Raw genomic sequence first — 27801 nt, forward strand, 5'->3', positions numbered from 1 at the left:
CTAATTGTTTTCGTGCAATCTGCTTTTGCACCAGAGTGGCGGGTCAAGGGTCACTTTCAGGTGATACATGAGCACCCTCCCTCCCTCTCTCACTCCTCTCTCTCTCTCTGCCTGTCTCTCGCTCTCTCTGTGTCTGTCTGTCTGTCTCTGGTTAATAATTACCCCACCCCCCCTGCCTGTTAACTCTGCAATCTGCTTTTGCACCAGAGCGGCGGGTCAAGGGTCACTTTCAGGTGATACATGTGCACCCTCCCTCTCTTTCTCTCTCCCTCTCACTCCCTCTCTCTCTCACTCCGCCCACTCCAGCCGTTACGTGCAGCACGAGGAGGACAAACACTCTGCTTCTCTTCTCCCGCTCCCTGAAGGTAAGAAGACAACGTTAGCGCGCGCGCGTGTGTGTTTTTGTTTGGAGCGTTTGAAGCGGCGCGTGAGCTCAGCAGCGGGTTGTCGGGCCGCCGGAAGTGTCACGAAACTTCAAAGGTTTGAGTTGTTGTTGGTTATGTCGCGTTCAGGCACCCGGAAATCCCGGTTCTCACATCTGCACGACGGCTAGAACGTGTTCTGTTTACCAACATCTCGAAATTATGTTTTATATATATATATATATATATAGTGTAACTTTATATGTCAATAAAGTGTAACTTTATATATATATATAAAGTTACACTTTCTTTGTTTTGTCTTCCGTGACGTCACTGCCTGACTTAGGGACGAACGCTTCTTTAGGTTTGAATCGGGTTTATTTGGCCCTGTTGTTTTTTTGGTTGTCAATGATGCTACAATTAATTAAATATTAAGAAAAATCTGCATTTCACTTGGCTATATGCGTTACTGGAATACATCATTGTATTTAATGTTATTCCATCCCCAAATCAAAACCTAATTTACATTTGTCAGACAGCTGCAGTAAATATAGTGTATTTCTTTTATATTCACATGTTTGTCGTGTAAGACATGCACCGCAGCCTCACCCCGGTTCGTATGGATGTGAATGAGTGTTGGTGGTGGTCGGAGGGGCCGTAGGCGCTGATTGGCTGCCTCGCTTCCGTCAGTCTGCCCCAGGGCAGCTGTGGCTACTGATGTAGCGTACCACCACCGGGACGACTGTGTGTGTATGACTACTGGACTCTGCACTCTGTAAAGCGACTTCGGGTATTTAGAGAAGCGCTATATAAAATTGAAGGTTATTATTGTGGGTTTTATGATACTGAAAGCTGTAATGCTAAAACTAGGTTTCCTTTATTACTGCTTTTATTGCCATTATTAATATATCCGCTGGCGCTTTTTATCGCCAGGACTCTATATTCTATTCCATTCTGCTATTACTTCTCTCATTATCATCATACGTATCATCCATGTCACATGGATTGACTCTGATGCCCTCTTAAAATAGTGTGTTTTGGGCTCTGCAAAAATGAATTAAATCCTAATCAACCTTAAGCAGGGGTACACAAATGAAGGAAACCCTCTTGCTCCACGTCCCGTAGTGTGCGGTCTCGTGAATGTGTGTCATCGCTCTGCAGACTAAAGCTTCTTCAGCCTCCTCTGGTTCCTCCCTCACGTCCGAGCTGAAGGATGAGTCGTCGCGTGGCGGTGGTCGGCGGCGGCAGCTCGGGGCTGGCCTGCATCAAGGCCTGTCTGGACGAGGGTCTGGAGCCCGTCTGCTTCGAGAGCAGCGACGACATCGGAGGCCTGTGGAAGTTTAAGGTACTTTTTCTTTAACTCACAAAGTACTTTTTAGAGAGTTGAGGGGTTTTGAATATGTGTTTTTTATTATTGCAGGAGAACCCAGAGGCGGACCGGGCCAGCATCTACCACTCGGTCATCATCAACACCTCCAAGGAGATGATGTGTTTCAGTGACTTCCCCATCCCCACACACTACCCCAACTACATGCACAACTCCCTCATCATGAACTACTTCCGGCTGTTCGCCGACCGCTTCCAGCTGACCCGGCACATCCGCTTCAACGTGAGGATGCTTCGGCCTCGGCCGTTTCCAGAGTTTTGATATTCTCGTGCGCCTGAATGAAAGCGTGTGACATTCTCACCGTAGCTTGGAATGTAAAATTTTTTTTTACTAATTTGCATGCAATTTTATATATGAATATGTAGTTATTTATATAAATAAATATATATATGTATATATATATATTCATTTATAATAAGTATACATAAATAAATATGTATTTATAAATAAATTAATATATATATATAAACCATTTTTTTGTGTGCAATCGTCAAACTCATCCGATCGTGCCGTCTCCCGTCGTTTCAGACCAAAGTCTTGCAGGTGAAGCAGCGGTCGGACTTCTCTCGTTCGGGCCGGTGGGACGTCGAGACGGAGAACAAGAGCGGCGAAAAGGAGAAGCACAGTTTCGACGCCGTGATGATCTGCGTCGGACATCACTGCCACCCCAACCTGCCGCTGCACGACTTCCCAGGTACCGACCGGCGGGCTATAAATAACCTCCCGGTTTACTCGAGGAGGCGCGGTGCCGAAACCCTTTGTACTAGTGGCAACCTTGTGCAATGTGATTATGTGTTAACAGAAGGCAGCACCACCCAAAGGGTGCAGCTTAATATACTCATCCTTGGCCTTAGATTACATTCTAAGGGCTGTAAAGTCTACTTCAAGTGCAAATTACATCAAAGAGAAATCATTTTTTATGCAAAAAGTAGAATGACGCTTTTGTCCGTCTTATCCGAGGCATCGACACGTTCAAGGGAAAGTTCTTCCACAGCCGAGACTACAAGACCTCCGATGAGTGGAGGAACAAGAAGGTCGTCGTGATCGGGATCGGAAACTCCGGAGGGGACATCGCGGTGGAGCTGAGCCGGGTCACCAAGCAGGTCGGGCGAGAGGACAACGCGTCGACTACGTCCGCCGTGCAGCCGGCACAATGACCGTGTCCTTCTGGTTCTCTTCTTCCTGCAGCTTTATCTGAGCACTCGGAGAGGAGCCTGGATCCTGAACCGGGTCGGGGACAACGGGTTGCCGGCGGATATGAAGTTCAACCGGGTGGTGAAATGTCTGAGGGTCATCCTTCCCTTTAATCTTTTATGTGGTCTCGGAGAGAGCATGCTCAACAAGAGATTTGATCACACTCTGTACAATCTTAAGCCGAAGCACAGGTACTGAGTTTGCATCTGCTTTTTCACAATTGAATATATAAATATATATGAATAAATATGTATTTATTTATATATATATATACACATAAATATATATATATATATCTACATAAATATATATATCCATAACTATAAAAAATTAATATATATATATCATGATTATCCCCCACAAATAGAAGTGCTTTATTGCAGTATTCCTCGAAAGTGGAATAGTTCTAAAATAGTTGTGACCGTTCAGGTTGTTCAGCCAACATCCCACGGTGAACGACGAGCTGCCCAACCGCATCCTGTCTGGGACGGTTCAGGTGAAGCCCAACGTCCGCAGGTTTCATGGGTCCAGCGTGGAGTTTGACGACGGAAGCGTCGCGGAAGACGTCGACCTGGTGGTGGGTTTGGATATTACACGGACACACACACACACACACAGTTATTATACAGCAGCGTGGCTGGCCTGTCGTGTGTGACTGAGAGGACTCCCCCTGTCCTGCAGGTGTTTGCCACAGGTTACAGCTTCTCCTTCCCGTTCCTGGCCTCGCATGTGGTCTCGGTGTCCGAGAACAAAGCGTCGCTCTACAAGTACGTGTTCCCCCCGGAGTTGGACCGCCCCACCCTGGCCGTCATCGGCCTGGTGCAGCCGCTGGGCGCCATTATGCCCATCGCCGAGATGCAGGCCAGGTGGGCCACGCGAGTCTTTAAAGGTGAGCAGCTTTTATTTTATATATTGCCAAGGGTCCCCCTAAACCACAATATTGACAAGGGTCCCTCTAAACCACAATATGTCAGAGGGTCGGTCCCCCTAAACTACAATATTGCATATTCCTTCGTCCGGAAGGGTCGGCTCCTTGTCTTGATCAAGACCCAGAGAACTTGTATCTGCTTCCCCTAACCCCCCCCCCTCCCCATGAGGAATGCCATTAATTCTACGAGATCAGGCTGGTCTACCCCGTATTTTCCCGCTACACTAAATCACTCCTGATCCTCTCCACCTTTACACAACCTGACAGTACCATATTTGACCATTGCACTCCAGAGTTTAAAATCCAAGAATCGGCTTGAGAACTCCTAGCGTCGTCCACAGATCAGTCTTACAATGTCTCCTTTTCAAACAGGCTGCATCAAGCTTCCCTCAGTGGCGTCCATGATGAAAGACGTCCAGTGCAAGGAGGAGACGATGATGAAAAGGTGCCGCAGCTCATTTAAAAAATAAAAAAAAACTATTTTAAAATTCTTGCACGGCTTTTGGATCTAAAAGAAAGTCGTTCTTGAAATGCACGCCGTGGTCTCGTCTGCAGGTACGTCTCCAGTCCGAGACACACCATCCAGGTGGACTACATCTCCTACATGGATGAGATCGCGGAGCTGCTGGGAGTTGGGGTCAGCCTGCCCCGGCTGCTGCTGACCGACCCCCGGCTGGGGCTCAACTTGATGTTCGGCCCCTGCACGCCGTACCAGTACCGTCTCAGAGGACCGGGAAAGTGGGCCGGGGCCCGTCAGGCCATCCTCACGCAGTGGGAGAGAGTGGCTCAGCCCATGCAGACCCGACCCTGTCACGACCACGAACCTGAGAGGTCGTGGAAGTGGCCTCTGGTCGTGGCAGCTGCTGCCGTGGGATTGGCCGGCTACGTCAACAGGGACCGTCTTCCCGCTGTCCTGCAGGACCCCGCCGCGCTGTTGTACAAGATCAAAGTGTACCTGCCCGCACAGTGATCAGTGTTCATCGTTTATGTATCATGCATGTATGCAGATCTTACTCTACTATCCCAACCCCAGGAAGGAAGAACACACTGAGCCCATGAAGGCCCACTGATGTTCTACAATGCTAAACATATTCAACAGGCCGGTCTGGGTTCTCTTAACTTCTCTAATCTAGAGCTTTTATTGATACCTATACATATGTCCCTTGCTTTCCACTGTATGATCTCTGCCTGATATTAATTCCTAACTAAATGCAGTATTACATTCCTTTCTACCTCAAAAACCTTGATTAAGTTGGATTTCTTTGAGGGGAAAAATTATCAAAATCAGCATTTAAGCTGCAGTATTTTGATCAAAATGCTGTCTGTTTTTACGTAATTTGTCATGTGCATTCAATATATTATGTGAGAAAAAGTAATTGAAACGACAACAAAAAACATGTGTTCACTCTTTTCTCACACACTTTTCAAATATGTATGTATTGGCTTTATTTTCAAGAATTAAACATGCTTTGAAAGGCAACGATGCTACATTTGTATGGTTTGTTTTCATGACCAGTTCTTTGTATTAAGAAATCTTAAGTTCACTCAATTAATTCATATATCATGTGCATTTCCTTGATTGCTTTCTAAATACTGCCATGTGGCAGTGTCTCAAACCACCGCAGCAGGAAAACGCAAACGTTTCCAAAACATAAGAAAAGCAGTTGTAATACCACGCATCTCCAGCAGGGGGCAGCGGAGCTCACAAGATGAGCGCACAGTTCAAATCCCCCACAGCTCATCCAGTACGTTATCACGGAGGCGTGCGCGTGACTGTGCATACGAATTAAAACCCTCTTACTCGTATATATGCTGAGCAAAGGATTGTGGGTCGGAATAGCCAGAAAAAGCACATTAGCTTGAATACTGCAAAAATGATCCGGATGAAGTACATCCTGGTATTTTGGTTTTTACTGCATTCATATAGAAAATACTAAGTATTATAGTAGTATTTAATAATAAAATGCAGTGTTTGATATTTGAGATACTAAAAACTCAAAACAGACACATTTTGTGGAAAGTTTTAGAAATGGTATTTCCTTAATTACAGGGCCACGGGTCTCTCTCTCTCTCTCTCTCTCTCTCTCTCTCTCTCTCTCTCTCTCTCTCATGGTTCTTTAAAGAACAATGGTTTGAAAGGTTCTTTGTGGAGCCAGAAATGGTGCCTTAAAGAACCATTTTTGGAAGGTTATTTGAAGAACTATTTAAGGAAATGGACAGACAGACAGACAGACACATAGATTAAAGATCCAAAAATAAATTTCATTAATCAATAATCAATAATTCTTGTGGACTAACTTTAAAATGGACCTATCAGTCTTCAAACTAATCGCCACCGCCAGACCCCGGAAGAAGAATCGTCCACGCGTGAATCGCTGGCATTTGGGTTGCCAGGTTTGGGTTTACCTGTGAAATCAATGCTCTCCGAGGGACGACAGAAATGTCACATTTGAGGATGTATTAGTATTTGTATTGTTTTAATTCAGATGTGTTTGCACACGTAAAGACCTCAGTTACCAAACTGTAACCTGTTAATGTAACTAGTGGTACCACTCACACGATAATAGCTTTATAGACAACAATTGGCTTAATTTAGGACAACCTTGTTTAAATCCAGCTGCTCTCCTCAACCCAAACGATATTATAAGCATTTGTATTAGTTACTTTGACACTGAAATGCAAAATGACTGTGTGTTATAATTGCCTCTTCTTCTCTGATATATAATAAAGCTGCATATGCCTACTACATTATTCTTTTTTATCCACCAACCTAATCTTTTTGGGGTTGGCTTTAAATGTATGCTTATCTACACTGCAGATCTACAAACGATTTAAATCAGAATAAGATGTATTGCCCAATAGGTTATTCAAGGAATTTGCCACAACATAAATATAGAGCAGAAAATTCCAATAATAATATGGAAAAATATACTAAACCAATATGTACACTATAACTAATTTGTACAATATATTTTTTCTATAAAAGAGTTCTAAAGTGTTGTTCAGGATGCTATCTATTATTGTTTTTATAATATTTATATTGTGCTATTTTTATATTCCATGTTTATTGCAATGCACATTTTGCCAAGTCGAATTACTTGTATGTTCAGCGTACTTGGCAATTAAACGTTGCTCATTCAACAATGGTTCTTTAAGGCACCAATTTCCAAAATGGTTCTTCAGTAGGTGATGGTTCTTCGTAAAAGCATAAATCCATTGAAATAACTTTTATTTTTCCGTGTATATTTGAAAATAAAACGATTCCGACTCCTTTAGGGGGTTCATTTTTGAGAGCGGGGGATGAAACGATAAATCTGGCAACCGCGGACTGCCATCTTTGATTGCGCGACAGGCCGCGGCCTCACACACACACACACACACACCAACCGGGGAAAAACGGTCTGACACGAGATATAACGGGCGTGGATACCGACGCGAAGTCACGGGACGACCGCGCACCGGTTCCCACTTTAACGGCCGAGCGCACGAGGACACACCGGCGGCTTGAAACGGCGCCGAAGACGTCAAAAAAGAAGAAGAAGAAGAAAGAAGCGGGGAAAGGGAAACCCTTGGTGACCAGGAGCCGCGCGCGCGGCGGAGCAGAGCTAACCGTCGTTAGCAGCCTGGGAGAGCGCGGCTAGCCGAGCTGTTTGGTAACCCGCCGGCCCAGACACACGTCCGGGTCCACCGCGAACCGGGACCCCCCCCGAAATCGGATTTCAAGTAGGGGACCGCGCGCTCTCAACAGCCGGAAGGAAACCGCAAAGTCACCGGCGGTTTGGCAGGTGAGTCCGAGTGATGAATGTCGGGGGAGGTTGTTAGCTGCTGTGTTGCTGCGTTAGCTCGATGCTAGCACGCTGCGGCTCACCAAGGAGGGAGGGAGGGAGGGAGGGAAGTGATGGCGACCGGAGAGAAACGAAACTATGCGAAACGTTGCACGGCCTGCTCCCCTGACTTAAAACAACTACTGTAACGTAATGTTCTCATGTATTTGAGTGTGTGTGAGGAGCTCCAGCTCCGGCTCTCTGGAGGGGTCTCTCGGAGCCCGGTGCGGTCGCGTTCCGGGCGGAGAGGGCCTCTGCTCCCTGCCGGGATAGAGTTTGTTTCCTGGAGAAGGGCTGGCCTGCAGACTCATCAGCCAGTGGATTTTGAGAGGAACAATACAATATTGAAAATTAGACCGTCATGTTATTCGCGTTGTTCGTGGTCCTCTGAATGGGGCTCACTGGGCTGGAGCTGAGATTTATTCTTTATTTTTATCTTTTCTTCATGAGGTGTAGTCTCGTGCACATTTTCCTTGTTCGGTTTCGATATCTTGCAGGTCCAACATATGCGGTCTTTTTAAAAGAGCATCTCTTTATTTTTACTGTGAGTCTGTGCGTTTCGGAGCTTGGCAGGATGGAGGGTGTGAAGGTCTAAGTGCTCTTTTTTTGTAGATGCTGAAACCTGGTGGGTTACTAATTGGCATATATATAATATATATTATATATATATTATATTTTTTATATATTATATTTTTTTATATATATATTATATTTTTTATATATATATATTAAAAAAATATTCTATATATATATTTAAAATATATATTATATATATATCGTGCATGCGTATATTGAGTGGAGTAGTATTTATTAATTGGCCTGTCTGTAACGCAGTCTGATAATCTATTATCTAAAGAAAACACCAGATGCTATTAAGTTCTGTATTGCTCAATAAACCCGACTTTAACTAGGACTGGTATCAAACGGTAGTCACACACTACATCCGTTAAGTCACCGGAAGTGCTCCCGTGTGTCTAATTTCAAATTGGCGTTTTCTAATCATTTAGCACCTCTTCGTTTGGGCGTCCGATGAATGAAACGCGCCGCCCATCACTTTCTGCCGTGCCTAATGAAATTACCCACGTCTCCCAAGGGGAGACCGTCTCGGTGGTATTGATTGCCTGGTGTGTTTGAGAACCACAATAAAGTTAAGTGGCTTCCCGGTGCTCATCTTTCTTTCCATGCTTTCTGTGAGAAGAAGTCACGTGCAACACGCAGGATCACAGTGAATACGAGTTGGTAGATGTTTTAATGTCTGCTTGTCGCTTTCAGTAAAGTATTTATATATTTTATTTTGTATGTTCCAGGACCAGGATCCAGTTTATTTTTTTATGTTTATTTGTTTCAAATGATAACCGTATTCTTACTGCTGTAACTCTGGTGAGTAGTATTCCATATGATTTTATCAATACTCCTCTCAAAGTTAATTGTAATCTTATTTGTATTTTAAATATAATTTAAATGCCAGAGCAGTAACAACAGTGACAAATCCACTATTTCGCACAATAATGTTTCACTGGAAAACGCAACTAAAATGCCAATAAAGCTAGACACTCAAATGTTCTTCTAGAAAAGCGCCATATAAATTCAAAGTATTATTATTAATAAAATAATACTCCAGAGTGAAGTTCATGGAGAACAGTCGCTCTGATTTGCTGCCGGCGGGTACCACTGGTTTCGGGGTGGGGGGGGGCTCCTTTATCGCAGCCAGACGATAAGTTTACAAGAACAAACTTAAGCTCCACAGTTCAGACGACATTCAGACAACTTTTAGTTTGAGCTCATTTTTCAACAATGCGGTGCGTAGCGGAGGAGACGGCAGACGGAGCCGCTTGAAACCTCCGCTTCATGTTTCTGCTGATTGAACCTGTGGATTAATTCAGTATTTCATGTTACAAACAAATGGTGACGATCAACTTCACTCTCCCCTTTTACTTTCAGCACTCGTAATTTAACATTTAGGCCGTCTACCGCGCGGCTCATCGTGTGACCGAGCCGTCGCGTCAGATCGTGACCCACTTTAAACAAAAGACGTGGGTGCGTTGGACGCGTCACCTGAGCCGACCCCGCAGGTTGATTCTGTCATTGGCCTCGCCGGAGCAGAGGAGCGGCGACGGGTCTGTTGAGCCTCGCTCTGTGTGCGGCGCCGTCTATAAGCAACGATCGGGCGCGCCGCACCGAAGAGGAGAACGGTTGGATTGTTACGGGAACGGCGGTCGGGGGTCCACGCCGCGCTCAGACCGGCCAATCGGAGCGCAGCAGCCTCCGCGTGTCCGTTTGCTTCGTTACTCGTTTAAAGAGGCGTGCATCGGCTCCTGCAATGAGCTCCATGTGCCGTTAATGGACGCCTGCTATGGAGGCACACGTTTACCCCAGTGTCGCGACAACATCGCATCGTTATGTCGGTAAAGCCGCCCAAATGTGATGTTTCTGTGTGGAGAAATCCAGTTTTACAGATCCGTACATTAACTCAAAGATTAGTCGCCCTCGTTGCATTTCACTGCATTTTTACCATATTTGAGCCGGTTTGTTGGATTGACACTTTCCTTTTTTAAGTCTCTGTTCCAAGGCCAAGTAGCCTGAGCTCATCAGAGCCGTCGCCTCCCCATCCCCCCCCTCAACACACACACACACACACTGTTCCACCACCACTCCGTTAATAATAAATGACCTCTGTGTGACTTGGGGAAAGAAGCTGCAGCCCTCCACATGCTGCATCTCTGACCACGGTACTGCTCACTCTGATGCCCGCTCTGCCTGTAAAGCAGCACCGGACTCTGAAGAGGTTCAGAGACATGTCCAGAGCCAATACCCCCCTCACCTTGTCCCCTCTTCTCCCGCCTCTCGGTCCGCAGGAGGCTGGTTCTGGGGGCGAGGCCAAAGGACCAGACTCAATGAGTTTCCAGCGACATGTCAGAGAAGTCAGGGCAAAGCACCAAGGCAAAGGATGGCAAGACAAAGTATGCAACCCTTAGCCTCTTCAACACCTACAAGGGCAAATCTCTGGAAACCCAGAAGACTGCAGGTAAGCCCCTCCCACTCCCGACCCCTGCACGCGGTCTAGTGGAACGATGTGACGCAAGAGCATCTTTAAGGCTGATTAAGTGCTTCTGTCTGTTCTGCGTGTGACATGCCTCTTCATCCCCATTAGCTACCAGACATGGCCTCCAAAGTTTGGGCAAAGTGGCCTCCAGCCGACGCATGCCCCCTCCGGCCAACCTGCCCAGTCTGAAGGCCGAGAACAAGGGAAACGACCCCAACGTCAACATCGTGCCCAAAGACGGGAGTGGCTGGGCGTCTCGACCCGAGGGAGGCGAGGAGAGGTAAATAAAAACGCCGTTCGGTGAACGAACGGACCGAAGCTAAACGTTCTTCTCTGGATGTCCAGCTGGAAGCTCCGCTCGTCTCTCCGGTGACTCTTTTGTTGGTCGTTCGATCCCGTCGGGGCGCGTTAACCGTCACGATCGTACGCGTGGCGATGGGATCCGACTCGCGTCGAAATCTGAACAGCCGGGCCACATGCAGAGGTGGCCGGGCTCGCGGTGCGTTCAGGTGTCGGTGAGATGTGGACGCAGTGAGCAAGGATTCATATCGGGATACACATTTGATACGACACACAATTGCTGCATCTACATCGATCGGAACACATCAAATGTATTAGAAAATCTGATTATTTTGTACGAAAGTTATTCATCAAGTATTACAAATGATTATAATTTCATTTGACTGTTTATTGAATTGCCAGAAAACACGCTGTATCCATATTTATACACACACACACACACTAGAGTTTCTGCGAGCAAAGGAAAGAGAGGAGTCCTGTTCACTGCTGATGAAACGCAACATTTCCTGATTTGTGCTGCTTCGAAATCAAATAGTTTAAGTAACAAAATAGCGTTGAGTCTATTGTAAAGAGTTTAGGGAACTCGATGTGTGAACACCGTTCCGATTCCGGCGCATCGGACCACAAACGTCACCTTGCGAAGACGAGTGTAGCCACAGCCGCAGATGAAGGAGTCCGTAATCCATGTTTCGTGAGAGTTGTATTGTTGGTTTTTTTAACTGTCATGTTTATATATTTTTTGCTCCACAGGCAACAGGAGACGCCGCCGCCCCCGGTCAAACCCCCCGTGGTGGTCCCGCCACCAGAGCCTTCTCCCGGGTCCAGCCGCTCCTGGGCCAACAGCAAGCCCACGCCGCCGCCGCCGAAGGGTAAGTGCTGCTCCTCGCTCGCTCCCCGAGCGCACGACACCGACACGCTGCGGTCCGTCTGGGCGCTTCATTTTGAACTCGCGTGCATAAAGACCACGACGGAGCGAGCGGAGCGTTATCTTGACGAGCAGCTGCGCTCCAATATCGCCGCGTCAATTACGACGAAGGAAGAAATTAATCTAAATGCATTCAATCTGGATTCATGACGGAGGGTCCGTTACGGCCGGCGGCTTACGCTTGCAGCACAGTTTATTTACTCCTTTTTTCTCAAATCTTTGAATGTTTTATTTAATCCCCCCCCCGCTGCGTCTCTGCAAGCCACTGTATTGTATTCCATCGACATTTCCCCAGTGAATAAAGTATATCTTATGTATTGGGATGTCTGGGCACTCATGTTTTTGTGCTTGTGTCGTCCAGGTGTCCCCCGCGTGAGCAGCCATTTTCAACAGGAGTTTCCCAGCTTGCAGGTGGCTGGTGAGGTGGAGAAAGGGGAGGAGCCAGAAGAGGAGCATTATGGACCGGGCCCCAGCCTCAGACCTCAAAGTACGGCCGCACTCGTTCACCGGGGGTTTGCCTGATGTTCGGGAAGTCAAAGTGTAATTATCTTTCTTCTCGTGTTTTAGATGTCGGCAGTTGGCGTGAAGGCGGAGGCAGGAATCTAATCGCCGCGCCCCCCGAGATGGACGGCAAGGCGCCGGAGGAGGCCGGCGCGGTCCTCGGTGCCGCCGAGGAGCCCGGACAGAGCGCAGCCGCTGACGGCCAGTTGCCCCCCTCCGCCCCCCCTCAGGCCAAAGTCAACGGCGGGCAGCAGCCTTTTCTCCCTGGGGTGGCGACCAGCTTCGACCCCTCTTTCCGGGGCATGATGCCCCCCTACGTAAGGACCGCCCCTCGTAGTCCTGTGGCGGTCGCGTCGCTCTGTTCTTGAGCCCGTGTGACGATTGCGTTCCTCTCCTTGTAGATGTTCCACGCCTACCCTCAGATGACTCTGGCCCCGGGGCAGGGGAACCTCAGACCCCCGCAGGACGGAGCAAAGTGAGTTCACATCGTCACACGTCCCTCAGAAACCTCGTTGAGTAGAAGCCAGTTAGTCCAGACCGGGTGCCATAACAACCTCTCCTCTGCTTCTCGTCCGCGTTGGATGGTCCGGGGTCCTCGTCCAATCCGGCCCCAGCAGGGCCACAACCAGGCCTTGCTCAAGGACTCGGACCGACCCTCCATCATCAGCGCCACGGAGCTCAAGGAGCTGGACAACCTGGACACGGACACCGACGAGGGCTGGGCGGGTCGGTGCCCGTTCACACGAGCCTCACTGCTGAACTCAAACCGGTAGTTCAGGTCCCCGTTAACCTTTTCATTCCTTCTGCACACAGGAGCTCAGAATGAGGTCGACTACACGGAGAAACTGAACTTCAGCGACGATGAAGAAAACCAAGCTGCTAAGGAGAAAAGAGAGAACTGGTGAGTTCTCCTCTTCAACACGCGCGTTTCATTATTTGGCGTCTGTGCCGAAAAACCCTCTTCACTCAAAAGATTTGACATTAATTGCATTAATTCTTTCAAAACGCACGCCTTTATTTCATTAGCATTGCAGAAAATCCTGTGAAACAAAACAATATTTGTTGGTGACTTGTTGCCTTGAGATAGGCATCATTGGTTTATCAAGTTACATCATTGTGCCATTAGAATTTCACCTGCAGCAACATTATCCTGAGGACAGCTTTGGCAATAATAATGCTGGACATCACGTCAGCGTCTTACGGTTTAGGGACAACATTTAGACATCATTTAATTGGAAAATGTCTTTCATCGTTCGATATATTTACACAAAGCGTTGCGTGGCTGGTCCATTCCAGAGTGAAGAAAAAATCCAAATCCCCGTGGTGTCTCATGCAAAAATGATTTGTACTAAAACTAAGTAAATGATTCGGCTCACATACTCAATGAATTTGACATGTCTATATAAATAGTTCATAGAAAGTAAAAAGTATTCAGAAATGATAGAAGTTGTCGAAAGCCAATTATCTTTCAGGTTTTAAAGCGTCAGCCCGAGGTTGACGTGAGACGGTGAACTGGGGGTGTTGTTGTAATAACCCGCCTTGTTGTTTCTGACCTGTATGGCCGTTCATTGCAGGGAGCGGATGGGTAAAGTGGAGCGCGTGCGACCTCGGCCTCCAGACGGTCAGGATGGGGCCGAGGACCGTGGTGGCATCAAGATCTCCCGGGTCGACGGCGATCCCAGAGCGCCATCGCCCGGCAACACGGGGCAGCACAACAAGGCGGCGGCTCCGCAGGACTACCAGGTGAAGCCGGATGTGCGTCACACAAGCCACGCCCCCTTCACAGCCAGGCGACGAGTATCTGTACTGACGCGTCTCCTCTCTAGGGGGGCAGCCGGTCTGCCGCTGCCGGCGGAGCGCAGCGCGTGATCAAAATGCCGGCTGCGGCGGCGCCCGGCGCCGACGAGGACTCCGATGCCTGGCGGCAGAAACGCAAGAAGCCTCAAGAAGTTTCTGAAGCCGTGGAGCGAGCGCGGCATCGGAGGGGGGAAGAGGAGCGGCGGATGGAGGAACAGCGGCTCGCCGGCTGCGCCGAGAAACTGAAGCGTCTCAATGAGAAATATCGGCAGGCGAACGAGGTCAAAGCCGCGCTTCAGCCGCCCGCCGCCAAAGAAGAGGCCGCCGCCCGAGAGGCAGAGGCCTCGCCGGCTCCTCCGCCCGCAGCCGGTCCCGCACCGTCGATCCCAGTTTCACAATCGCAAGAACCAATCGTGGAAGCGCCTCTCCCCGAGAGCGAGGAGAAGACGGAGCGAGTGGAGCCGAGTGTGGAGATGGAGGTGGAGGAGGAGGTGCACCTGCCTCGCCAGCCCAGCCCCCCCGTCCAGAGGCCGGTGGCCGACGCTCCAGAGCCCCGGAGCGAGGGCGAGAGCCCCTCGGTGGAGGCGGGCCCTCCGATGGAGGAGAGCCAGGTGGACGGGGCCGCGGCGCCTCTCCGGGACTATTTCAGCATGGAGGACGACCGAGGTGAGCCGGCTCTCTTTCTAAAGGCCCGCCGCCATTCTTTCAGTCATCTGATGCCCGTTGGGTGTTGTCATCCCGCAGTGGACGAGCCCCACCTGCCTCACCTGGACGCCCCCGGTGGCGAGGAGGTCCCCGTGGCGCCGCCACAGCTGGAAGGAGAAGCGGCCGCCGCCATGCGCCCCTCGCTCACCTCGGGCTACTCCAAACAGTTTCAGAAGTCTCTCCCGCCTCGTTTCCTCCGACAGCAGGTAAGGAAGGATTTTTTTCAAATATACTTTGAAAGTTAACTTGAGAAAAGAACGCTGGAGGTTAATTAGATCTTTCCTCAGAGGAGATGTTGACTTTGTAGAAGTACAAGTGCACCTCGGAGTATTACCGTGGAATATTCAAAAAAGCTAGGCAGCGATGTAATCTGCTACTTCCTCCAGTCGGAGCGTTTAGTGATCACAGGTGTTCAGACGTGACCTTGAGCTCTCGCTACGACAAAGACAACAACGCTCTTTTGATGCAGTGGATACATTTTGAAGCACGTTATCTTTTCTGGGTCGTGACTCTCCGTTGTCCCCGGTGGTTTGTAGGAGCAGATGAAGCAGCAACAATGGCAGCAGCAGCACCAGAGTGGGGGCTCCGTGTCTCCGTCAGGTGTTGGCGGGGGCAGCGGTGGCATTCCAGCGCCGCCGCCACAACAACAACAACAACCAACACTACAACAACAGCAGCAGCAGCCGCACCGCTCCATGTATCAACCCTTGGGCCCCCACCACCAGCACCTGGCCTCCATGGGCTTTGACCCCCGCTGGCTCATGATGCAGTCCTACATGGACCCCCGCATGATGTCGGGGCGTCCGCCCATGGACATGTCCACCAACATTCATCCTGGTATGACTATTATCTTTCATTCGTCGTACTGTGCAAATTATATTTTGTAATTCTATTCACATCCAAAATATAGATTTTTCAAGATTTCAAATTAAGAGCCATGAAAGATCTTTATGTGGACAGAATCCCTTAATTGGGTCTCTTGAGGCTTTTATTCTGAAATATTTGCAGGACCGCGTTGTGGAAAATGCAAATGCCGTAACTGGCGAGGGTTTTTCATGTTATTATTTACAAACAAGCACGGGGCTTTCCCCCTTGTCCTCTCTAAAACAGCGACGCATAACATTTAAAATGTGATGAAACATTTTGTGCATTCGGTCGTTCTGTCGTCTCCAGGCCGGATGCCTCCCAAGCAGATCGTGCGCCGGGAGCCCGGCGACAACTCGAGCTCCAGCTCCGACTCCTTCGACCACCTGAGCCGCCCCGCCCGTGACCACGGCCCGCCGTCGGACTCGCGCGTGGTGTGGGGCTCGGAGCCGTACCCGCAGTCGGAGCCGCTGCCGTCCGTAACTCCTCCGAAAGGACGGGAAGATATCAAGGAGCCGAGGTAAAACGATATCTAATTGACGGCATAAGAGAAAACTATTTTTCCTGCTCGTGCCTAATGGCATCGTTTCTCTACAGGATTGACTCTCCTTTGGATCTGGACCGGGGTCTCCCAGCCGTGTATCCCCAGGACCACAGTGCATTGGACTCTCATAAAAGTAACTTCTTCCAGGACCCGGCAGAGCCCCTGTCGGCCTTTACCCAGGGCCCAGAGGACCCATCAGGGCCCTTAGACGGGGCCCCCGTCGGCTCCGCCTTCGATCTTGAGGAGCCGGGCCTCCCCAGTGGGGAGGAGGTGGAGGCTCTCGGTCAGGCGATGCTCCAGAGGAGGTTCTCCCAGGGCTCCAGCCACTCAATCAAGCTGGAGGAGCCCAGGTTTGACGGGCTGTCCCTGGGAGCTCCGTCTCTGGAGCTGCAGGACGCGGGAGAACCGGCGGACGACAAACCCCACAACGACCTCTACCCCCAGGCCGCGGCGACGAGCAACAGGGCGACGCCGCCCGCCGACGGATTACACAAACAGGAGAAGCTGCCGCTGCCGGCCACCAGCAAGCAGAAAGCCGAGCTGCGCTGGGGCGCCAGATCGGGCGCCGGACGCAGAGAGGGGCCCGGGGGGGAGAGACCCCTCCGCAGGTCGGGCCCAATAAAGAAGCCCGTCCTCAGGGACATGAAAGAAGAGCGAGAGCAACGGGAAGAGCGAGAGAAGCGTCACGAGAGAGGAGACCGAGGAGACAGAGGGGAGCGGTCCAAGAAGGAGCCGTCATCCAAACCCCCCACCGCGGCCGCCGCCGTGTCCGAGGGCGCCAGACCTCAGAGCGAGGCCAAGAGGGACGCCGCAGAGGCCGAGGAAACGCCGACCGCCCATCAGAAGGTCAGAGACGCCCAGCCTTCATCCTCTCAGGTTCCCGCCTCCTCCTCTCAGGAGGAGAAACCCATGGACAAACCGCCCGGCAGCGACAAACACCCGGAGCCCAAACTGCCCTTGAGGAAAGAGTTCAGTCTGCCTCCACGCTCCTACCGGCGAGACGAGAGGGAGCGGGAGAAGGACGGAGACGGAGACGGGGATCGAGAGAGAGACAGAGAGAGGGCGGCAGAGCGAGACAGGGAGTGGCCCCTCGACTTGAACTTCAAAGGACGCGGCCGAGGGGAGTATTACGCCAGAGGGCGGAGCTTCCGGGGGACTTACAGCGGCCGGAACAGGTTGGGCCGCGGTCGAAGCCGGGCGGAGTTCATCTACCGAGAGCCGCGCTCGCGCTCCGATTTGCCGACCGTCGGAGGAGCCGCCGCCTTCCGCAACCGAGAGGAGAGCGAGACGCGCAGCGAGAGCTCGGACTTCGAGGTCATCCCGAAGCGCAGGCGGCGCCGCGGGTCAGACACGGACTCTGAAAGCGAAGGCGGGAGAGAGTCCGCTAGCGATACCGGACCGTCTGACCGCGAGCCCAGCACCAAGCCGACCCACCCGCTGAGGCGAGAGCTTCCCGGGGAGGCCCGGCCGGGGCCCCACAAGCTGGGCTTCGGACCGCCTTACACGGGGGAGCGGGGTGGACCGAGAGGGGAGGACGACGGCAGACCCAGGCCCGGATTCCTCCAGAAGGGAGAGCCTTCTCGGCGAGGCAGAGGAGGACTGTACAGTCGACGGGGCGGAGCGAGGGAGCGCGGCGGCCCTCGCCCGGGCCCTCTGAGGCGGCCCGGAGCCAGAGAATCCTCTTCTCAGTGGCCCTCTAAACCCATGGAGACCTTCAGGCCCGAGGACGCCGAGTCTACGTCGAGATACGACAACCCCGCGGCCGACCGGCGGTACCCGAGGTCCGACGGCAGGAGATTCGGAGACGTGGCTCCCCAGAGCAGCAGAGAGAGGCCTCGCCGCTCCAGACCGGCGCGGCCCCCGAGGCAAGACAAACCCCCCAGGTTCAGGCGCTTGAAGGAGCTGGAGGCCGCCGTGTTGGCCGGTGGAGAAGCGGCCCCCGGTCCCCCCGGCCCTCTGCTCCCAGGGTCCGCAGCCGCCCCGGCCCAAAGCGCTCGCTCCCCGACCCGGTCCAGAACTCGCGCTCCGGCTCGAGTGGCGGCCGCCACGTCGGCCACCGACCTGTCCTCTCCGACGGACGCGGCCTCGCCCGACACCGGCAGCCCCGCCGCCGCCGCGGTCGGTACCAAGTCCCCCGACTTGTCCAACCAGAACTCTTCGGACCAAGCCAACGAGGAGTGGGAGACGGCGTCCGAGAGCAGCGACTTCAACGAGAGGCGAGAGCGCGAGGAAAGGAAAGGAGCGCTGGAGGCTGCCAACGAAGCGGCGGCCGCCGCCTCGGCCCCCGCGCCCCCCCAGGGCTCTTTGACCTCCAACAACAGCCCCGCCGACGGGGGGGCGAGTCCCAGACGCGAGGGGGGGGCGAGTCCCAGACGCGAGGGGGGGGCTCCCGCCGCCAAGAGGAGCTTCTCGAGTCAGAGGCCCATCGAGAGACAGAACCGCAGAGGCAACAGCGGAGCCAAGCCGGCCCGCGGCTACGCCGGAGTCAAGGGGGAGAGGAGGGGCGGAGCCAAAACCGGCCACAAAGGGTGAGTTTGAGACAATCGGGCCTTTAGTGCGCTTGGCCTTTACTTTGTTTGTCTGAGGCGATGAACAGCGCAGTCGACTAAGACAAGTTTTATTCACACAATAAACCGTTTGTGTTTCGTGCTTCCTCCGTAATTGTTGCAGGAAGTTGTATTTTTAGATCTCGTTTTTAATTGTGCCTCGACAGCAGAGCTCACATCTTCTCCTTTCATCTGTCTGGTGCCTCGACGCTCGAGCTGCAACTTACATTTCCTCTCTTTTCACCACGACACCCTCTGAGTCCTCTCTCTCTCTCTCTCTCTCTCTACATCTCTCTCTTTGGACCCTGCATTTGTTCATTCCTGTCCTCTGACATGCGTCTCTTGACATGAGCAGACCCGCGGCCCCGCAGAGCTTAGAAGGCGGAGCGCAGAGCGCAGGAGGAGCATCTCAGAGGCCCCCGAAGGACCAGGCCGGCCGGCGCAAAGAGGAGGCCAAACAGGCCGCCAAGAAGCCCAAAGAGAACGCGCTCTCTCAGTTTGATCTCAACAATTACGCCAGTGAGTAAACGCGGGTATTCTGTCTATGCGTTTGAGCCAGGAGCCTGCACTAGAAATGTAAACGCCTCGATCCCCTTTTCCTCCCACGTAGGCGTTGTGATCATCGATGACCACCCGGAGGTCACCACCACAGATGACCCCCAGTCCAACGCCACCGACGACGGCTTCACGGAGGTCGTCTCCCGCAAGCAACAGAAGCGCCTGCAGGACGAAGAGAAGCGGAAAAAGGAAGAGCAGACTCCTCAGGTGAGAGGAGGGCTGTAGAAATACAGAAATGCAAAACTTTGATGAAGACGAGGCGTAGTTTAATGGACTGACTCTGTTCCGACAGAACTGGAGTAAAAAAGTCTCTGGTGAGAAGGGCAGAGGAGGCGGAGGGAAGCTGGCACCCAGATTTGCTAAAAAGCAGCCATCACAACAGCAACAACAACAGCAGCACCAACAACAACCACAGCAGCAACAACCACAGCAGCAGCAACAACAGCACCAACAACAACCGCAGCAGCAGCAACAGCAGCAGCATCAACAACAACCACAGCAACAACAGCAGCAGCAACAACAACAACCACAGCAGCAACAACAACAACCACAGCAGCAACAACCACAGCAGCAACAACAACAGCAACAACAGCAGCAGCAACAACAACCACAGCAGCAACAACAACCACAGCAGCAACAACAACCACAGCAGCAACAACAACCACAGCAGCAGCAACAACAACAACAGCAGCACCAACAACAACCACAGCAGCAACAACAACCACAGCAGCAACACCAGCCATCTCAGCCTCCTGCGGTCCCTCCACCTCAGGCCCAACCTCAACCCCTCCTCTCTGCCACCCAGCATCCTCACCTCGCCCCCTCCCAGCCCACCGCACCGACTCCCGAAGGAACCGCGCCGCCGCCGCCGCCCTCCGTCCCCGCCGCCGCCGACTTCCCCTCAAAGGGTTTGCTGCCCACGCCCGCGCAGACGGCGCACGACACTCTGGGGACCGAGCTGTGGGAGAGCAAGGCGGCGGCGGGCTCCACCGTCCTCCCCGATGTCAAGAAGCGTGAGTGGATCAGTCGATTCTGGGTTTTTCTTGCATTTGTTTCGCTTCCTCGACGCAGAAGCGAATTCATCGTCGCGCTCCGGTCTGACGTGTGTGATGTGTGTTGCAGTCGGTCCGATCAACCCCCCCCAGCCCCCTTCTGTGAGCGCCTGGAGCAAACCGCTCACCTCCTTCACCGGCACCGCCGCAGAGGTATGTGGACCGCGTCGCTCTCCTTTATCGCTCCGCGTACGTTCCTTTAATGCCGAGAGCTGAACCGTCTGCCGTGTCGCCTCAGGGCGCGAAGCCCGGGTCGGAGGGCGGGGCGGAGCCGGTCACGGACATCATTCAGTTCGGAGCGCCGTCGTCAGCGGGCAGCACCGACAGCGACGGAGTCCCGGCGCTGATGGAAATCGTCTCCGACAACAAGCTGCCCGCTCCCAAAGAACAGAGGCAGAAGCAGCCGCGGGCCGGCCCGATCAAAACGCAGAAGGTAAGCGCCGTGAACCCGTTGGGCGGGGAAACGTCACGCAGTGTTCACATGGTTTATTCACAAGGCCTTGGAGAATAATGTAACCTCAAAAGTTTTGGAAAAGTCACGGAAATGTTTTATACTTACGCCGTGTTTTAAATAATTAAAATGTTTTTAAAAGAATGACGCTCAAAATATAAGCTGGCGTACAAAAAAAAAAATGTAAATGTTTATTCTTTTAATCTAAACCAGGGGTGCTCACACTTTTTCAGCATGCGAGCTACTTATTATGTGACCAAGTCAAGGCGATCGACCGACGGGGGGGCGGGGCTAGTGAGAGTGTGCTCACCTGTTCTAGTGACTTTTTCTTTGCTCCGTCCTGATGCGCGCAAACCGGTGTCGGAGCCCTGCGGCGCACGAGACGCGACACGTAGAGACAGAAATGACATGCTGCTGCTGTAATGTGGCGCTATAGTGAAAGTGACAGGGGGGCGGGCCAAATTTTTTTTATGTCATGCGATCTACCATACTACGCCGCGATCGACTGGCAGGTCGCCGCGATCGACCGGTCGATAGCGATCGACGTATTGAGCACCCCTGATCTAAACTATTGTCTCTCATTCATTTGTGTCATTTAAGTTTTATACTCCATGCTTTGGAATTCTGATTGTTAGTTTAAATACGACACTTTCTCACTTTTTCATTTATAAAATGAGATTTCACAAAACATTTGATCATGGAACTGTGATTTAAGACCTGGAACTCCATTGGTCACCATGGGGATGAACCTGTTCATTGGTCGTGTGGATGAACCTGTTCATTGGTCACCACGTGGATGACCCCTGAGTTTCTGTATTTATTAATCCGTCCTCCTTCTCCAGCTTCCTGAAACGGAGCCGGTGGAAACGAAGGAGTACAAGCCCGGCCCCATCGGCAAAGAGCGCTCGCTGAAGAACCGCAAGGCCAAAGACGCTCGCGTGGGAGACGGCGACGGGATGGAGGGAGGCGTCGCCGGCGGCGGTGGCGTCAGCAGAGCCTCGGACTCCAGTCCGCCCATCATCGACGCCGCGGTGCCGGAGCTGGGAGGAGACATCGAGGGCATGATCACGATCCCCTCGGCCGAGTACAACAGCAACTCTAAGGTACGGCGCGTCCACAGGAGCAGCACCGGGTTCTGGTGTTTAGTCTACTGATGTGATGGTTGGACCGGGGCTGTCCTCATGCATGTCAAAGAAAGTGTTATTTGTGATTTTTTAAAAATCTGAACATTAATATTCTGTGTCGCTGCATGATGGGAGTCGCCCTAAGAAACTTACTTATAATGTAACGTTATGTCGGGCTGAGCAAGGCATGATTTATCGATGCCGGAACAGGAAGTGTTGCATCATGTAAACAAACATCAGACTGGAGACTTAACCTCAGGCGAGTCGTACTCGCCGTCTGCAGACATGTGACATTGTGATATTTCCTATAAGTGTCATGTGACATCGGGAACTCCCAGCTCCCTGGGGATCACCCTCCGGCCAGCATTTGATAAACTAATATGATAAACAGGTTCAGCTCAAAAATAGATGTTGAAATAGTTTGAATCTGTGTTTTTAAGAACGAATAATCTGATTTTTTAAATGTTGATCCTTCAGGCTGTTGATGAACTGAAGCCTCTACAGAGAGCATGTGGAGTAGGATTTTAGCAGATTACCATAAATACTGAATGTCTGTCGTCGTCGTCGTCGTCTCCCCCCCCCAGGAGTCGGTCACAGACTACACCACGCCCTCCTCCTCGCTGGCCGACAGTGTTCCAACAGGAGCGAACAAAATAGAAGAGAGTTTGGTGGCCAACGTGAGTACTGCTTAAATAACTGAGTCAGTGCCACGATGACGAGGCTCTAATCCTCGACACTTTGTGTTTAAAGACTGTTAAAAACGTATTAGAAGGCTTCGGGTGTCTTTTTTCCAGGTGGCGCTTCCTCACTCGCTGCCCCTTCCTCGGCGAGAGACCCTGCAGCAGAGCTCCGGCCTCAGCACCGTCTCCCCTGCCACCGTCGACCTGACGCTGAAGGTGCGTGGCGGGAGCAACGGCGCCTCGGGGTTCTGCCCTCTCGGGGAAACGTAACCGGAGCGCTCGCCTCTGTCCGTCTCCTCCTCAGATGGAGTCGGCCCGTAAGGCGTGGGAGAACTCCCCGCTTCTGGAGAAGAACTCGCCGGTGACCTCCTCGTCCTCCCCCATCGCCCCCGGGGCGTCCTCGTACTCCACCTTCTCCTCCGCCTCCATGCCGCAGATCCCCGTGGCCTCCGTCACCCCCAGCACCTCCCTGTCAGGTAACGCGACCCCGCGGCGGCGCCGTCAAAACGGGCGTCCTCCGTCGTATTCACCGCGCCGTCGTCTCCGCCCCTCGCAGGCGCCGGCACCTACACGACGTCGTCCCTCGGCACCAAGACCACCGCGGCCTCCGACCCCCCGAACATCTGCAAGGTGAAGCCCCAGCAGCTGCAGGGCGGCAGCCTGTCGTCGTCCTCCAGCAGCAGCAGCAGCAGCTTCTCCCAGCTGGGCTGCATGCCCGCCCTGCTGCCCCCGCAGCAGCAGCAGCAGAGCCCACAGGTGTACGTCTCTCAGTCGGCAGCAGGTGAGCGGCGCACTCTGGTTCCACTTCTTAGGCGTCTGTTTTGTTTGTAAAGATGAAATCGCTCATCTAGAAACCCGTGTCTCTTGAGGTTCTGCAGCTCAGATTCCGGCCTTCTACATGGACACTAGCCACCTCTTCAGCACCCCCCACCCTCGCTTGGCTCCTCCCTCCATGGCGCAGCAGCAGGGCTTCCAGCCCGGCATCTCGCAGGTACGAGGTTCTGTTTCATCGCACGCAGCTGGAATGTTTTTAAAAAACACATTTATTTAAGTAAATGGACTTGTGTTTCCTCTCCAGCCGACGGCGGTGCAGCAGATGCCCATCCCTCTCTACGCGCCACTGCAAGGACAGCACCAGCACCATCAGCATCAGCACCATCAGCACCATCACCAGGCTCAGCTGGGACTCGGCGCCGGCCCCCCCGTCTCCCAGCAGCAGGACCTCTTCAGCTCCTCGCTGCAGCCTTACCGGTAACTCTCGACGCCGCTCCACGCGTACTCTGTTCCGGCGTCGCCCAGCCCGCCGCCCGCCCTCTCACCCGGTCCCGCCCCCTCAGGTCTCAGCAGGCGTTCATGCAGAGCAGCCTGTCGCAGCCATCCATGATGCTGTCGGGCCCGTCGCTGCACAGCTACGCCGGCGTCCAGGCGTCGGAGCTCGGCAAGCCCCAGTCCGGCCTGGCCTACCAGCAGGCCTCCTCCGCGCAGCACATCCCCATCCTGTTCGAGCCGCAGCTCAACCAGCCCTCTGGCATGGGAGGCTCCCAGCTCATCGACACGCACCTGCTGCAGGTAACCAGTCTGCACAAAGGAACGGTCCCACTCGGCCTCATGGTATTGACCGGCGCCTCGCTGACATTTCTATTTATAGCCCGATAACGAACGCTTCCCGTCTGACTGATGTGTCTCTTCTGTCTGTTCAGGCCCGACAGGGCATGAGTCAGCATTCCAACATGTACTCGGGGCAGGTGCAGCAACACGGCCAGAGCAGCTACTACAGCAACACCCAGTCGCCCAGCTCTGCCATGCAACAGGTAACATGGCGCGTGACCGCGAAAGGCCCCGATTGGTCGAATGTCCGGTGGTGTAAAACGGCCCAATGTTCCGCGTCTTTAATCTCTCTCTCTCTCTCCCTCTCTAGATGACGGTGTCGATGCCCAGCTCCCAGCTGTCCCTGTCCAACTACGGCTCGGGTGGAGGCCAGCCCCTCCTGGCGCTGCCCCCCACCCCCCCTCAGGTCCAGCCCCCCAACATCAACCGGCAGCCCCCGATCTCCCAGCCGTACCGCGGCCTCATGAACCCCGGCCACAGCATGATGCAGCCGCCCACCAGCAAGGTACCGCAAAGACCTGCTCTTATTATTGTTTCTAACGGGTTGTTGTGAGACGACTTCCTCTAGTAAGAGCTCAAAAGTAATTCTTACTTTTGTATTCTCATTTATGTGGGACGGTGGTCCTAAAACTCTATTTTAAATAATCTGCCTTTAGGTGAAAGAGGTTGAGAAGTCTGGAGTCCGACTCTCACGACACACTTTAAATGTTTTGTTTTGACGCGTTGCAGATGGACATGGACATGAAGCTCTTCGGCGGTGGGATGGATGTGAAGCCCGGTACCCCCCCCATCGGCGCCAGGAGCACCACACCCACCTCCAGCCACTACAGGTACCGCCTGTCGACGCACGGCAAAGCCACGCGAGGCCGAACTGTTTTCATAAATGTAATGATGTGTAAATTACAAAAAGTTCCACCCGTCATTTCTACCACGTTAACGAAGTATTTGGTGCGTTTGACCCGTCACGTGACATTTAGATTTGCCTCCTCTTCCTCCTGCAGAGCGAGCTCCACGTCTCCGAGCAGCCAGTCCAGTAAGATCAACAGCATGCTGTACCAGAAGCAGTTCCAGGCCAGCGCCGCCAGCATGAGGATGGCGCAGCACTTCCCCGGCCAGTTCAACCCGCAGGTAGAGTCACGACCCCTGGGTGTGGATTGTGTTTAGAACGGCGTCAAAGGTCAAAGGTCAAGCCCCCGTTTCTTCCTCTTCAGATTCTGTCTCAGCCCAACATCGTGTCCCCTCTGGTTCGACCTCCTCACATCAACTCGTTCGCCGGAGGCGTCCAGCGCTCTGCCATGGGGCCCCCAATGTTGCCCAATGTGGGCGGAGGCCTCATGCCCCACCCCCGACCGCAGCACAGCCAGCACCCTCCACGAGGACCGCCTGTCCCCTCGCTCACGCCCAGAGGCACACCGCACCTGGCGATGAAGGCCGAGCAGGACCTGAAGGTCCGGTTCCCCCGTTTAATCTGACGATTCCCGGAGGGTGGGGGGGGGGGGGGGGTCAGATGATGTCGGCTCCTCTCAGTGGTGTGTGTGTCTGATTTGTGCTCGCGTGTTTCCTCTGCAGGCGAAGCAGCGGGTCGAGGTGCTGCAGGCCACCCATAAGTTCTTCTCGGAGCAGCAGCAGATCAAGGCGGATCAGCTCAGCAAGGCGGCGCGGCTCGAGCAGGGCGGGAAGCCCCCCCTCGACGCCCTCGCCCCCAACCACCACCAGGCGCCGTTGGGCCCGGACCCCGACAAACCCCCCGGCTCCACGTCCAAGCCCGTCCGGACCGGCCCCATCAAACCGCAGGCCGTCAAGCCGGAAGAGGGCAAGTAACGAGCGGCGGGGGAACCCGGAGCCTCCTTCAGATGACAATGTACGAACGGAAGAGAGGATCGAGCCCCCAGCCCTGGAGGGGGGGGGGGGTGAGTTGATGGAGGCGCCGTCCCGCCCCCAAACGTGATCCTCCTCCTCCCCTCCCCCCACCGCTGTAAGGGGGCGGCGTTTTGAGTTGGATTCTTCCATCGCGCTCAGAAGCCGATTTAAAAATGGCCGCACAAGTCGTTCCACAGAAAATCGACTGACGGTAGAAAAGACGAGAGTAGAGTCGAAAATGAGATTTGCTGCTGAGTTTGCCATTTTTATTTTATTTCTTTAAAAAAAACTGTGTATATATATACGCATATATATAGTTCTTGCTTTCTGCTTCCCTTTTTTTATTTCATTTTTCTTTTCTTATTTTCTTACCCAGATAGGATCACGCATATTATAGGAGTGTTTTTTTGTGGGTAAACTAAAGAATCCGAAACTGTCTCATTTTTTTTGCGAAGCCCACTTTTTTTGTCGCCCGATCTCGTAACCGGTCCAGCGCTCCGTCGCCACGCGCCCGCGTCTCGAGACGTGAACTCCGAAAGTTTGTGTCTTTTTGTTTTTTGTTTTTACCAGGATGAAAATGTGAAAGAAAAAAAAAAATATTACAGCAGCTGATTGGAATGAATGATTTTTTGATTTATCGATAAGTCAGTGAACCTTCGCTCCTGCCGTCTGCTCATCTCCTCGCCTGAGTTACTGATGCGTTGGGGTGTGTGTGTGTGGGTTTGTTCGTGGTATCGAGTGGGGCCACGCACTCGTAGCTGGACTCTCCTGTCTTTAGCCAAAGGTTCAGCAACGCAGAGAAGACGGCACGGCCTTTTTGGGGGGATTTGAGGAGCTTTGATTGGACTTTACAGGATCACTACATGCACACACACACTTCACTGCTTCACACACCGACGTGTGCACACACACACACACGCTCACACACACGTCACTGTAAAGCACCCAGACCTGCTGCTATTGACTGATTTCAGTGCCCTTAGCTCGAGTAAAGCTGCAGGATAGGGCTATTTTAGAGGAGTTGATGGTTGAAATGGTAGAGAACTCGTGTGTGTGTCAACCCTCACGATGACGGAGGAGAAGAAGAAAAGACAAAGCCTCAAGTTCAAACGCGTTTTTAAGCCGAAGGACACTTATTGTTTCGTTGTCTTTACTGATGAGAGCAATTGGCGCCGTTTTCTGTCCTCACCTCCGCTGGCTCCGCCCACCACGCGGTCATCTCGGGGGGGGTCGTGGTTGACAAGGGGGGCCCCTACAGAAATGTACAGTAGTGAGTCCATGGAGGATGGAAGAGGGAGGGAGGGGATTGATTCTTTTTTCTGTTGAACTTGTACAGGGGTTTCATCGCTGTATTAAAATATGTACGGTCTTATTTACATTCTCTTGGTTTGGTTACAGAAACTAATAAAATAATATACTGTTGTCTGGTTTATACTTTAAGTCATTAAAAAAATAATTAACACTTGCAAATAACACGGTTTACAAAATGTAAACTGTACTTTTACTTTTTTACCTCTTTACTTCAGATCTTTTTTTAACATAATCTAA

The 27801-nt window shown here is 52.4% G+C and overlaps 2 protein-coding genes across 8 annotated transcripts; both read left to right on the top strand.

The window, feature by feature from the left end:
• Nucleotides 1-246: 246 nt before the first annotated feature.
• Nucleotides 247-5359, top strand: LOC130194459 (flavin-containing monooxygenase 5-like). 2 transcript variants are annotated; one of them, XM_056415524.1, is made up of 10 exons: nt 247-365; nt 1524-1707; nt 1783-1971; nt 2278-2443; nt 2710-2852; nt 2938-3134; nt 3373-3520; nt 3625-3832; nt 4244-4316; nt 4427-5359. In XM_056415524.1, the coding sequence occupies exons 2-10, from the start codon at nt 1576-1578 to the stop codon at nt 4839-4841; spliced, it is 1671 nt and encodes a 556-aa protein (XP_056271499.1). In that variant the 5' UTR covers nt 247-365; nt 1524-1575; the 3' UTR covers nt 4842-5359. The 2 variants fall into 2 exon arrangements, with proteins under 2 accessions (XP_056271499.1, XP_056271500.1); XM_056415525.1 differs by lacking the exon at nt 247-365 and adding an exon at nt 390-480.
• Nucleotides 5360-7250: 1891 nt separating this feature from the next.
• prrc2c (proline-rich coiled-coil 2C) lies at nt 7251-27675 on the top strand. Of its 6 annotated transcripts, none has more exons than XM_056415472.1 (34): nt 7251-7656; nt 10551-10720; nt 10847-11018; nt 11789-11907; nt 12325-12450; nt 12531-12781; nt 12866-12939; nt 13045-13190; nt 13278-13365; nt 14039-14219; nt 14291-14927; nt 15006-15172; nt 15503-15803; nt 16140-16350; nt 16428-18902; nt 19276-19439; nt 19531-19685; nt 19771-20491; nt 20601-20683; nt 20769-20963; nt 21824-22084; nt 22690-22782; nt 22900-23001; nt 23090-23261; nt 23342-23566; nt 23655-23776; nt 23864-24036; nt 24123-24396; nt 24486-24596; nt 24704-24898; nt 25123-25223; nt 25395-25521; nt 25605-25841; nt 25963-27675. In XM_056415472.1, the coding sequence occupies exons 2-34, from the start codon at nt 10606-10608 to the stop codon at nt 26212-26214; spliced, it is 8826 nt and encodes a 2941-aa protein (XP_056271447.1). In that variant the 5' UTR covers nt 7251-7656; nt 10551-10605; the 3' UTR covers nt 26215-27675. The 6 variants fall into 6 exon arrangements, with proteins under 6 accessions (XP_056271447.1, XP_056271451.1, XP_056271448.1 ...); XM_056415476.1 differs by having other exon boundaries at nt 24123-24354; XM_056415473.1 differs by having other exon boundaries at nt 23664-23776.
• The last annotated feature ends 126 nt before the right edge of the window (nt 27676-27801 follow it).

This window comes from Pseudoliparis swirei, chromosome 5 (assembly GCF_029220125.1).
Source record: "Pseudoliparis swirei isolate HS2019 ecotype Mariana Trench chromosome 5, NWPU_hadal_v1, whole genome shotgun sequence".
In the NCBI taxonomy this organism is placed as follows: domain Eukaryota; kingdom Metazoa; phylum Chordata; class Actinopteri; order Perciformes; family Liparidae; genus Pseudoliparis; species Pseudoliparis swirei.

What these genes read in the sequence shown, in the direction of transcription:
- LOC130194459 (XM_056415524.1), top strand. Translation starts at nt 1,576, where the DNA reads ATGAGTCGTCGCGTGGCGGTGGTCGGCGGCGGCAGCTCGGGGCTGGCC. An exon ending in GAGGCCTGTGGAAGTTTAAG is followed by an intron (nt 1,708 to 1,782) that starts GTACTTTTTCTT and finishes TTATTATTGCAG; the next exon opens with GAGAACCCAGAGGCGGACCG. An exon ending in TGAGCCGGGTCACCAAGCAG is followed by an intron (nt 2,853 to 2,937) that starts GTCGGGCGAGAG and finishes TTCTTCCTGCAG; the next exon opens with CTTTATCTGAGCACTCGGAG.
- prrc2c (XM_056415472.1), top strand. Translation starts at nt 10,606, where the DNA reads ATGTCAGAGAAGTCAGGGCAAAGCACCAAGGCAAAGGATGGCAAGACA. An exon ending in CCCCAGCCTCAGACCTCAAA is followed by an intron (nt 12,451 to 12,530) that starts GTACGGCCGCAC and finishes CTCGTGTTTTAG; the next exon opens with ATGTCGGCAGTTGGCGTGAA. An exon ending in CACCGACGAGGGCTGGGCGG is followed by an intron (nt 13,191 to 13,277) that starts GTCGGTGCCCGT and finishes TTCTGCACACAG; the next exon opens with GAGCTCAGAATGAGGTCGAC.